Source organism: Squalius cephalus (assembly GCF_949319135.1).
Source record: "Squalius cephalus genome assembly, chromosome: 2".
NCBI classification, from domain to species: domain Eukaryota; kingdom Metazoa; phylum Chordata; class Actinopteri; order Cypriniformes; family Leuciscidae; genus Squalius; species Squalius cephalus.
The window spans coordinates 9,165,565-9,177,377 of record NC_137123.1 but is presented as its reverse complement, the minus strand read 5'-3'; the positions used below and the strand labels follow the sequence as shown (position 1 = coordinate 9,177,377).

Here is an 11,813-nt window from a genome sequence, read left to right as displayed (position 1 = left end):
ACCCGCCTGATCGACTGCATTCCAACATATTTGTTGCTGTTCCAGTTAAAGGTGCAGTAAGCGCTTTCTGAGAAACACTGTTGAAAGTTGATCGAGCACCAAAAGACACTTGCAGCCAATCAGCAGTAAGGGGCGTGTCCACTCATGAGGGGGGAGGTGCCTGTGCTGCTTACTGTGTTTGTGAATTGGGGGGGGGGGGGGTTATCAAGATAGGGATGTGGTTCTTTTAGGTAGGCGTTTGTTTCAGTGATTTCAAATATAAACAGTGTTTCTCAGAAATTACTCACTGCACCTTTAAGTAAACAGCCACTTCCCCAAACTCCCCCAAAAGGTCAGGTTGGCAAACTCTCTTAATTATGTATTAGTAATTCTGACCTGGTGTGAACGCAGCATAAGCTCATTGTTTTAGTTCAGGAGGAACTATAAAAGACGGCTGCTGTTTGTTTGTGGTGCTCGCTGACTGACGTCTGTCTACACGTGCTGATGATGTGTGATGTGCGGAGGTATGAGACTATTGATGATTACGTCTTTATCATCAATAAGTAGCCAACAACATCTTATCATATCTTCTCTGGCTTTTCTTTCAATGAAAAACACAGTTACAGAAACCAGAGTAAAACGAACATTAAAATATCAAGAGTCAAACAGCACTACTAAATGAAACACTGATCACTGTAATGGTGAAATCAAACGTAACTATTATTTTAAATAAAACATCTACAGCTAAACAAACAAAGAGTTTAATAATTTTTACCTCAGTGGTGTGACCCGACCGGTCTAAAGTAGTCCCAATATAAGCACTTATTAGGTATTATACCGTAGTGAATCAGGAGAAGACAAAAACACGCTTTGGAAAATGGATTCATGATGTACTCGCTCATTTTATAATTTTTGTCCCTGAGTTTCAATATGTGCAACCCCCTTTTTCCTGAGCATGTTATTGGCCAAGACTTTCCGTCCCTGGAACGAGTTTCCATTCTATTACAATCCTCTATAACAGTGGTTCCCAACAGGGGGGTCGCGGCCCACAAGGGGGTCTCGGCGAGCTCTCTGGGGGGTCGCGTCATATTTTGAAAAGTTTTGAGTAATGAGCATTCAAGTCGTCCGTAACTTTTTCTATGTTAAAAATGTACAAAATGTATAATGAGCGAGTTCATCATGAATCCATCTTCCAAACCGTGTTTTTGTCTTATTCTGAATCACTATGGTACACCTATAATAAGTGTTTACATTGGGACTATTTAACACTGGTTCGGATCGCCGCCGCCGCGGAGTAGTGGTACTTGACCTGCGTGACTCATCATAGCCAAACACAGAGAAGTAATTCCGGCTCCGAAAGACGCATTATTCTGTTAACAAACGCATGTTTATTAACGATCGCTGTAGCGCAAAAAAGGATTGCATGCTTTAAGGAGTACGATCATATTACTAATTTTATCCATTCCCTGGCTGACCAAAAAATGGGATTTTAACCATGACAGCCTTAAAAACCAAATATATGGGCCAGACTGACCCTTGAGGATGATAAAGATGTCTTACCCTGTTAAAGATCTCTCCACGCATTGACCAAATTACTCACGACCGGAAGATCCTCACACTTATTGATAAAGCCTCACAAATAACATGCAAGTATTGAGGTCCCAGACAGCAGTAATTTTGTAATAGCCTATATATTCATTCTTTTTTTTTTTAACCTACACACCAGTGTGAATACTGATTTTTTTTTTTTATTGCCATTCAAATAGGGCCAATTTATAGGTTACTCTTAGGCTTACGTTTTTAAATTACAAATGGCCCACTGATGTTTTTGTTATTGTATTTTCAGTATTAGGCTATAGGCTATTATTTGTGCATAAACATATCTGGTTATAGTAATAAACATAGCCTACGGTTTGCTTGAAAACAACATATTTTGTCATCCTTGCTGCTAGCCAACAAGAGCGATAATATCATTAAATGTGAAGGGGGGCCCTAAAATATTTTCTTGGGAAAAAGGGGGTCTCAGACAATAAAAGGTTGGGAACCACTGCTCTATAATAAACAGAAGATGGCATCATAAAGCCTGTTTTTTTTTTTTTTTTTTTTTTTTTCACAGATGATTGCTTTTAAAATATATTATTTGGGGTTTAAACCATTTTGCCCAAACTGAAGAAAAAAAAAAAAAAAATCAGGTACAGTGTCTTTAATGTTTATCAAAGCTTTTAAAGCTACACTGTGTGATAATTTCCCCCATCTAGCGGTGAAATTGTATATGCCTATCCAGTGAATATTAGTTTCTTTTCCTTTCAATTTCGAGGGCGTTTTAGCTCCTACGGTGGCCGTATTATTCCAAAATTAACATGGCTTCCAGTTCGACTTCGCAAAAATTGCGCCTTTAAAACTATCACCTGTGAGCTGTCGCAGCACAGATTTATGTTACAAGGTAAACAATACTTTTTCACCATTGACGTGAGGAAAAGTAACGCAAGTTATACTAGAGGTCGTTCTGGCTTTATGCACAACCATGCTCTGGTTAGACAAGCAACTATAAAACTTCGAATTTACACAAATAGGCTGAATTACCTGTCGAGAAGAAAGCAGGCAACCTCGGCGTCCGTTTTAAAATCTTTTCTCCTCATGAGCTCTTTCCATCTGGGAAAAGTTACTCCAATATTAACTTTGGTCTTGCTGATTTGCCTGTCGCGTTGACGTTTTAATTCTCTCTTTCATTTCCTTGGCGACTCTGCTACATGTCCTCGAGAATAGGCGTGATCCTCCATCAGCAATCTTTCAAATCTGCCGGCAGTCGCGAGTAATCTCCCCCTCGCATTCGTCTCTGTGTCATGAGTGTAAAGCACGAAAGGCGAAGCTTGAATTTACAGGCATGTCCCTCTTCGGCTAATGTAGTTTCAAGATGGAGGGGCAACATGGCGACCAGCATTCGAACCCCTCACCCGTATGTACTTTCAATGGCAGATTATAAACTTACGAGAATACTTTATTACTTGAAAGAAGTAAATATACATTAATGAGCACATATATTTTTTTAAAGAACTAAGTGTTTTTTTGATAAGAATCAACTAAAAAAGTTACACAGTGTAGCTTTAAGTAAAATGTGTGTGTGTGTGTGTGTGTGTGTGTGTGTGTGTGTGTGTGTGTGTGTGTGTGTGTGTGTGTACATCTAAAAATGGCTTTGAATGTTTTGCTGATATCTTTGTGATCTGTTGATATCTTTAAGTTAAATCAGGATCAGGTCAAAAGGAGTCTGTTCCAGGGAAACACACACCTGTAATCTTGTCTGATTTCCACAGAACATTGTGTGTGTCTGCAGGGAGGGGAGATGGAAAAAAACGAATGCAATAATAGTCCACGACTTCATATGGGAAATCTAAACTGATGTAATGTAGGCTACTTGTTTATTCATTGTTTATATGTCTGAACAACTATGGCCACAGCTCCAAAATGTGCTATTAGTGCAGTTTTCAATGAAGCAACAATCACTGAAATTATTTTATTCATTTTTAGTAACAATTATTTTAGTAAGTCAACTTTAAATTAATATGTGTGGAGCAACCCACATTGTGTGACTGAATGAGAGAAAAATCAACACAATTCATTTGTAATTTAAATTAAAATCTTTATTTAAATACAGCTTAAATTCTGCACAAGTTTTGCTTGATCAATAACACTGACATGAAATATAATCCAATATAAGAAAGATGTCTCATAAAAATTATATAAATGTATATGTTTGCATGGGCAATTCACAAAGCAAATCCTACCCTATAAAGGGACCATGATGAATATATGAAAGCATTGACAAATATGCATAAAGAATCTGTTTTCTGAAAGATAAACAAAGATGAATTTGATGTGACGTTTTTCAAGTATGCAAACACTGAAAACAGGAGGACCAGAGAAAACAAATACAAGTTTAGTTAGCATAGTTGTGAAATGATGTGTTGATTTATAATGTTACAATATTAAGACATATGTAGAGACATCATCAAACCATCTTTAACTGGGATTCCATGGAATATTTTATTTTTCTTAATTCACATTTTTGTCCAAATCTCAGATCATTTTGTAATATACACATGGCTATTCATTCTCGTTGGCAGCAGGCGGCGCTGTTTAAGCAGTATCAATACGAGCCCTTCCAACTTTCATACGTCCTAATCGTCAAACACTCTCTTAACACCATTAACAACACCATGCACAACTTTTTCTGGCGCCTTGATAATCTCTTTGGTTCCTCCGACCACCGCGCCGGTCACTGGAGACGCCAGCAGAAGCGCAGTATTTCCAACAGCTCCAGCGAATGAGCCGGAGCTGATGAGTTTCCCGCCGGCCTCTGCGGTGCTGTAAACGGCTCCCTTCACGATCCCGACAGGAACATCCACCACGGCTCTGACCACGCCCACCGCGCACTCGCCCACGCCCAGCACCGCAGATCCCAAAATATTGAAGATGTCCATGTCTCGCGTTTACTATAGCCTTCTGATTCCTGCAAGCAGAATATGGAGACAGCTGTGTATGTATCTTTATTCAAGAGTCATTCCTGGGATGTGAATATTTTAATATTAATGTGGTGTTTGACCACAATGAAATGTTTAAAGTAGTGCTCTGCAACGATTAATCGCGATTAATTGCATCCAACATAAAAGTTTGTGATTACATAATATATGTGTGTGTACTGTGTATAATTATTTTGTAGTATATATAAATACACACATATGCATGTATATATTTAATAAATATTTGCATGTATATACTGTACATTTATACATAATTTATATTACATATAAATATTATAAATATATATATAAATATTTTATATATAAATAACAATTTTTTCTTAAATATATAGTCAAACCAAAAAATATTTAGATTCCTTGCTATCCTCACTTATATACTGTAAATGAACTACAGTGTCCTGCACCCACTAGTAAAAAAAATATATAAAAAACTAAATCTGGTGTCTGAATAAATTTTGGTTTGACTATACATGCATGTGTGTGTATTCATATACAAAATAATTATAAACAGTACACACACACACATATATGTAAACACAAACTTTTATTTTGGATGTAATTAATCGCGATGAATCACTGCACAGCACTAGTTAAAAGTGTTTCACAATAATTAGGTATTTCCATTATTAGAATGAATAAAAATAATTATTGCATTTATATAATTTTTATCATACGATAATGTCTTATTTCTATCTTCATATCCCTGTGGCACTTCACTAAATTTGTACTTTTAACAAAATGTGCACTGTGTCTGTAATAAAAAAAGACTACACTGTAAAAGAAAAGTTGCTGTCAACTTGGATGTTTAAGTCATTTCAACTTTAATTACATTGAACTGACTTTAAAAATGTGTTGAATCTTTCATAACTTATAAAAAAAAAATTGTTTAATTAATTAAAGCAATGTAAAAATATGTTGTCATAACTTAATGATCAATAAGTTATGACAACATTTTTCATTGCTTTCACTCATCAAAATAAGTTAAACAATTGTAAGTTATACAAGATTCAAAACATTTTTAAGTCAGTTTAATGTAATTTAAGTTGAAACAACTTAAATGTCCAAGTTTAATGTACTTGTACTTAAAAATTTAAGGCAGTATTTTTTTTTACAGTGTATAAAATGATGTCCCTCAGTCTGAACTCAACCCTATCACACCAACCATTCGGTCTTTTTAACAGTGGTGCAGAATATGGCAAGTAGTTTCATACTTTTTAATCATATTTTTGAGGCATATTCAACTCAACCCCATTACATAAAGTTAAGATGGAAATGTATTATTTTTCTAAATTTTATTTTATAATCCATACGTATACAATGTACTTATTTCATTGCTGCCATAAATGGTCTACTGTACACTACAGGAGGAGCAGTGGCCATTTTGAGCAAAAAACCTAACGCCGTCACACTCAACCCTGTCACATATATTTCTCATTGTTTAGTGGTTGAAAACTTGTGATAGGATTGAGTTTTTTACTTCATTTATGAATCATTTTATTTAAAAAATATAATTGTTTCAGTAAATATATAAATTAACCAAAATCATGACAACTCATAATTTTGACAAAAATAAAATATATATTACTTAAACTTCGACAATCATCCTATGTCAGGAATTACAGCCACATCAGCAGCAGAAACACTGTTGTGCATGCAAAAATATGTTGAGCCAGAAAGAAGGGCACAATATGACAGAGAGACTAATTTAAAAATATAAAAATTAAAGGCACTTTTTTTCCTGAAATGTCTGTCAAAACGAGCCTTTTTGTTAATGCCCCTGAAATGAAGTTACTGTACATGCTAAACGTGTTATACACAGTAAATATGTGGTAAAGTTAGCTATAATATCACCAAACAGAATGTGAATACTGACCTGCTGTCACTGATGGTCTTGATGTTGGTCAGCTGAACTTCTTTAAATCAATGTTGAGTTATTCTTTATAGACTAACTGGAGGAACTGAGATCAAACAGTGGGAGTTACTGATCCAAAACCCCCAGTAAACAGGAAGTGAAGATGTTATTACAGATATTTATTTCTGGCTGAGAAGACATATACTTCAACATTTTTACTTTAATGTTCAAGTATCATGAAGAACATGCTCCTCATCATCCATGAGCCTGTGAGTTTGGACAAGAAATCACTTGTTGAAATGCGAGGAGAAAACCTCTGGCCTTTATTTATTTTCACTTCCACAGACTTTCCTGTAAACTGGGGTGATGATTCATAAAGTTGCTCTTTCTCCCTGATTTAAGGCTTTGAAACCTTGACATATCTTTATTTTTTACTTCTACAGTCTTTCCTGTAAACTAGGGCTTTTCTTGAAGCTGCTCTTTCATACGGTAAATGCACATGTGGAGATTTGGGCATCTGTAGCATATTACAACATGTGAATTCAAATTGATTATGACCATCTGAGCCATTGTACAATAAATATTTGAATGGGATCTTTAAGGCCAAATGACACAGTTTTATATCTGTATTGATGGCCATTAGCTGATAGTTTGTCCTCCATTAATATCAAAACCAAAGATCACATCTGATCACAGACAAACACCACCGTCTCATATCTGTTCTTGGTGTTCTGACCAGATAAGTATGATTTCTGCACGAAGTATGGAAATACAGGCAGGTAGGACATCATATTCGGAGCGAATGCAATGATTGGACAAACATTTTTTGGTTCTGAGATTTCCACAGACAATACATGTACATGTTTTAATATTTTGACCACTTCTATTATTGACTGCTATGAGGACGTGAAGGCAGTTTCAACCAGTATAACTTAAAACATTGTCTATTCCCAATAGCTTTAAACACTATTCTAAGTATTCAAACGCTGAAAAAAACAGAGGGACCAAAGACAATTTACACAAAAGACGAAATGTGTGACATAGTGAAGTTTAATTAGCATGACTGTGAAACGATCAGTGTTGATTTTTGATGTTACGATATTATGAAGTAATTTGTAGAGGCATCATCAAACCATCATTAACTGTGAGTGTATGAAATATTGTCTTTTTCATTTTTTATTAGTGATTTTTCTGCAGTTTTCAGGAGTTATTAAATAACTTTAATCGTCTAAAACTCTCTCAACACCATCTGCAACACCCTGCACAACTTTTCCTGGTGCCTTGATAATCTGTTTAGTTCCTCCGGACACCGCGCCGGTCAGCGGAGACGCTATCAGACCGATCACAGCGTTCACTCCATCTCCGGGTGTGCTGACGTTGTCCATCTTACTGCTGGCTTCCATTATGCTCTCAGCGGCTCCCTGCACCATCCCCACCGGGACGTCCACCACGGCTCGGACCACACCCACCGTCCCCTCCGCCAGACCCGACGCCACGGCGCCCACCACTTTGAAGAAGTCCATGACCTCACGGGATTCCTGCCAGCGGAATATGACACAGCATAAGTATATTTACATAATCATTTCCTTGTTTGCTAGAACTAGAACCTATTCTGTTCACTCTTTTGTACTCACAATCAATGAAAACTTGGGAATATCAGGTCACTTTAATAGTTTGATTTCTGGAAAGGCCTAAAATTAAGGTTTCTGTACATTTACAGTAATAAATACATATATTTCTACATTACTGTAAATAACTAGATGTACCGCATGGCGGTACAAAATATGACCGCCGCTCAGGCCTGCACTGGCTTTCCACAAAAATAAATGACGTGGAGCAATTTGGCTGTATTGCGTGTTTATGTATATAAGTTGTATATTTTAAAAGACTGTCTGGAGTATTCCTGTGGATCATGGATAATTTAGAGTTTTGTAATTATTTGCCATTACTATTTAAGTTTTATATCAAAAGTCATTAGTTTAGACACTTAACATCCATAATGTGAAAACGTCACATCCATAACAGTGGTTAACAGTAAAAAGCGACTGAAGTGCCCTTGAGCAAGGCACCTAACCCCTCACTGCTCCCCGAGCGCCGCTGTTGTTGCAGGCAGCTCACTGCGCCGAGATTAGTGTGTGCTTCACCTCACTGTGTGTTCACTGTGTGCTGAGTGTGTTTCACTAATTCACGGATTGGGATAAATGCAGAGACCAAATTTCCCTCACGGGATCAAAATAGTATATATACTTATACTTATACATACTAAGTATGAAAAATCTGTGATTTTTTTTTCAAAGGACCCTCCCATTCAATTTCTACAAACCTCTACCAAACGGTTGAGGTGCCTGTTGATGGTAAAAGTCAGTTATCTGACTTTGGCATGGGTTTGTTGTGTTTTACTGAAATAAAAAACATTTTTTCCCCAAAAAAGTGGTTTTATCTTGTAGCCCTGGTCCCAGAGTTTTAAAAAAACAATGTTAACAAAATTAAACTCATTCCCACTGTACCTAGTAGAACACTTAAGTAAATGTCCCATTGAAATTAATGGGATTTTATGGATTTAGGTGAAGAAAGTGTACACATAATACATTTTGGTCTGTACCATGAAGAGAAAACTGATTCAACTATATAAACTATATATTTTCTGAAAGCGTAGACTCTCAGGATGTGATCTAACATGACATGAAACATGTCCCACCCACTTCATTAGTATACTGCCCAAGCATAACACATTGGGTATTGATAAATCGGGTATATGGCTGATACCTAAAAAAAGTAGTAGTATGTGCATGTCTGTCTGTGTGTGTGTGTATGTGTGTGTGTTTGTGTATGTGTGTGTCTGTGTGTGTGTGTGTCTGTGCGTGTATGTATGCGTGTGTACATGTGTGTGTGCGTGTGTGTGTGTCTGTGCATGTGGATTTGTATGTGTGTGTATGGGTGTGTGTCTGTGCGTGTGGATGTCAGTGTGTGTGCATGCTTGCGTTTGTTTGTATTCCTGCATGTGTGTGTGTGACAGTATCATCCTGAACCAGCAACCCTTCGCTCAACAGCACCATCTACAGGCCGATGAGTGTACAGTCACTAAATGTGTACATAAATGAATTTATTTTATACCCCCCCATGGATGAAATTCTACGAAACTTAGCATACCCCCAGAGGATGTCAAGTTAATCATACACATGAAATATGGTGCAGTTCTGAACATCTCCACTGAAGATAGGGGCGATTAAAGCAGAATAATATTGCATTTTCATTTTTTATGGGAGGGGCGCAAATCACAAATGAGTGATTATGGGCTAGGTTGATGTGGGCCCTTAAGACCAACATACCATAAAAATTTCTTCATCCTCGGTGCCACGGTTCAGGTAGTTATTTAGGAAAAACTGCATTTTTTGGGTTTGGGGGGGCCCAGCGCGGGGGGGGGGGGGGGGGGGGGGGGAGTGGCCCCCGGGGAACAAACGAAATTTTTCCGTAAAAGTCTAGTGGGGCTACATGCCCACCAAATTTCATGTTCCCCGGTGTTTCGGTGTCCCTGGTATCGTTGACGAAAAATTCAGTAGATTGACGGGGGAAAAAAAAAAAAAAAACTTTGACAATCCCTATATGACCGCTTTCGCTAGCTACGCTAGCGGCGGTCATAATTATGTTTAAATGTTTCAATAAGCCTATATATAAACAGTGCTGGGTTATAGTAAGTGGCGAACTACATGTAATCTGGATTATGTAATCAGATTCCAAAAAATGAAGTACTTGTAATTAGAATATATTACATTTTAAAAAACTTGAATTCAGACTACAGTTACTTTTTATTGATTAAATGGTAACATATTAACCCTGGTGCATCCTTATGGAATTTTTTTGTCTTTTTCAGTTTTTTTAAAAATATTTATTTTATCATCATTTTGCCTGTGTTAATGTCAACAGCATACATTTTGGCACAGGTGTGTATTTTTATTGGAATTTTACTATTTCACCCTTTTTAATACAAGATTTATGGCTTTGAATTTCCAGCCGTTTTAGACCTAAATCTAAAATCTAAATTTTTATTTTTACTAAAAAAAAAAAAAAAAAATTTACAGTTTTTTGACAGACATTTTTGTCCACTATGGACCTATGTGTAACTTTTTTTAATTGATGCACAAGGGTTAATATTCACGCAATGGAAATAAATTATTCATAATTTATTGATTCTCTCTGATTGTCTTTCAATGTGATAAACAAGTTAGGTCAAAAGTAATCTAAAAGTACTCTTATATTACCTAAAATGTGTAATGTAATGAATTACATTACTAACTACATTTTTTGTCATGTAATTTGCATGATTGGATTAAGAATGTCATCAATATATATACAATTATTTAATCATTCGGAATCATAGTTATTTATATTAGGACATACATCCATGCCACAATACTGACATGAGCAAACAGCTTTGGTTTCATTATTATAAAATATAATAGATTTCTTACTGTCAACTTCTGAGGAGCTGGAAGAGTCGGTGAAGTTTAAAGTTGTTTACACCTGTAATGTAAATGAAAATAAGGTTTCTATGCATTCTCAATGTGCTGAATAATATCATATCATCAAATATAGCTTGTGAATACTGACCCGAGGCCACAGATGGTGTTGATGTCAGATGAGGTTCTTCAGATCAGTGTGGACTGACTATATCATCTCAATGGTGTTTATACACACTGGGGGAACGTAAAACAGATGGTGGGCGTGGGCATGTGTTACAATGCTTTTTTTGGAGTTCAGTTTTGGATGATGCTGTGAACTATTAACCCGGTCTGAACCTGTATCGTCTCTGTTAATGTTTTACAGAGAAGAAACAGCAGCAGCTCTGACTGGATCAATTCATTCTCAGGAGACAATTACATGCCAGTCAAAACCCCTCAGGAAATAAGACCAATGGTGAAACATCAAAACACTCAATAATGAGGATTTATTTTTTCTTTGTTGAGAGGGACACCTACATTAACTTTAGTTTATCTACTCAACTTTTTAAAATGCACATCAGCTTCTCCGTGAAGAATAAGCTCAGTTTAAATGAAAAAATGACTGTGAATATATTGTGAGAAAAATAACTGACCTTGTATTCACTTTCATTTTCTGTTTCAGTGCTGCTCTTTCACCCAGTTAAGGCTGACATGAAGACAGTCAAATGTGCTGAAGTTTATCCCAGATAACAAGTTACATTTACAAGTCAACATTGATGTGTCACCAATAGATTAATACTGCGACATAATGTTGTTTCAACATCATGTTTGCACCCTCAGTTACGCACCCTAATGTTAAAATTTCAATAATATATATTTTTTTTAAAAATCAATCAATCGTAATGTCATTGAAAGTCAATTCTGCATCCCTTTCGTTACAAAAACATTAAAAATACAACCTGACAGAATGAAATCAATGTTAAATCAATGCTTTATTTAAACACT

At 36.3% G+C, this 11,813-nt stretch overlaps 1 protein-coding gene across 1 annotated transcript; it reads right to left on the bottom strand.

Moving 5' to 3' along the window:
• Positions 1-6,540: 6,540 nt before the first annotated feature.
• LOC307153469 (uncharacterized protein) lies at positions 6,541-11,080 on the bottom strand. The gene is made up of 3 exons (XM_079862925.1): positions 10,978-11,080; positions 10,839-10,890; positions 6,541-7,907 (listed from the first exon to the last, which is right to left on the bottom strand). The coding sequence occupies exon 3, from the start codon at positions 7,890-7,892 to the stop codon at positions 7,590-7,592; it is 303 nt and encodes a 100-aa protein (XP_079719051.1). The 5' UTR covers positions 7,893-7,907; positions 10,839-10,890; positions 10,978-11,080; the 3' UTR covers positions 6,541-7,589.
• Between the last annotated feature and the right edge of the window lie 733 nt (positions 11,081-11,813).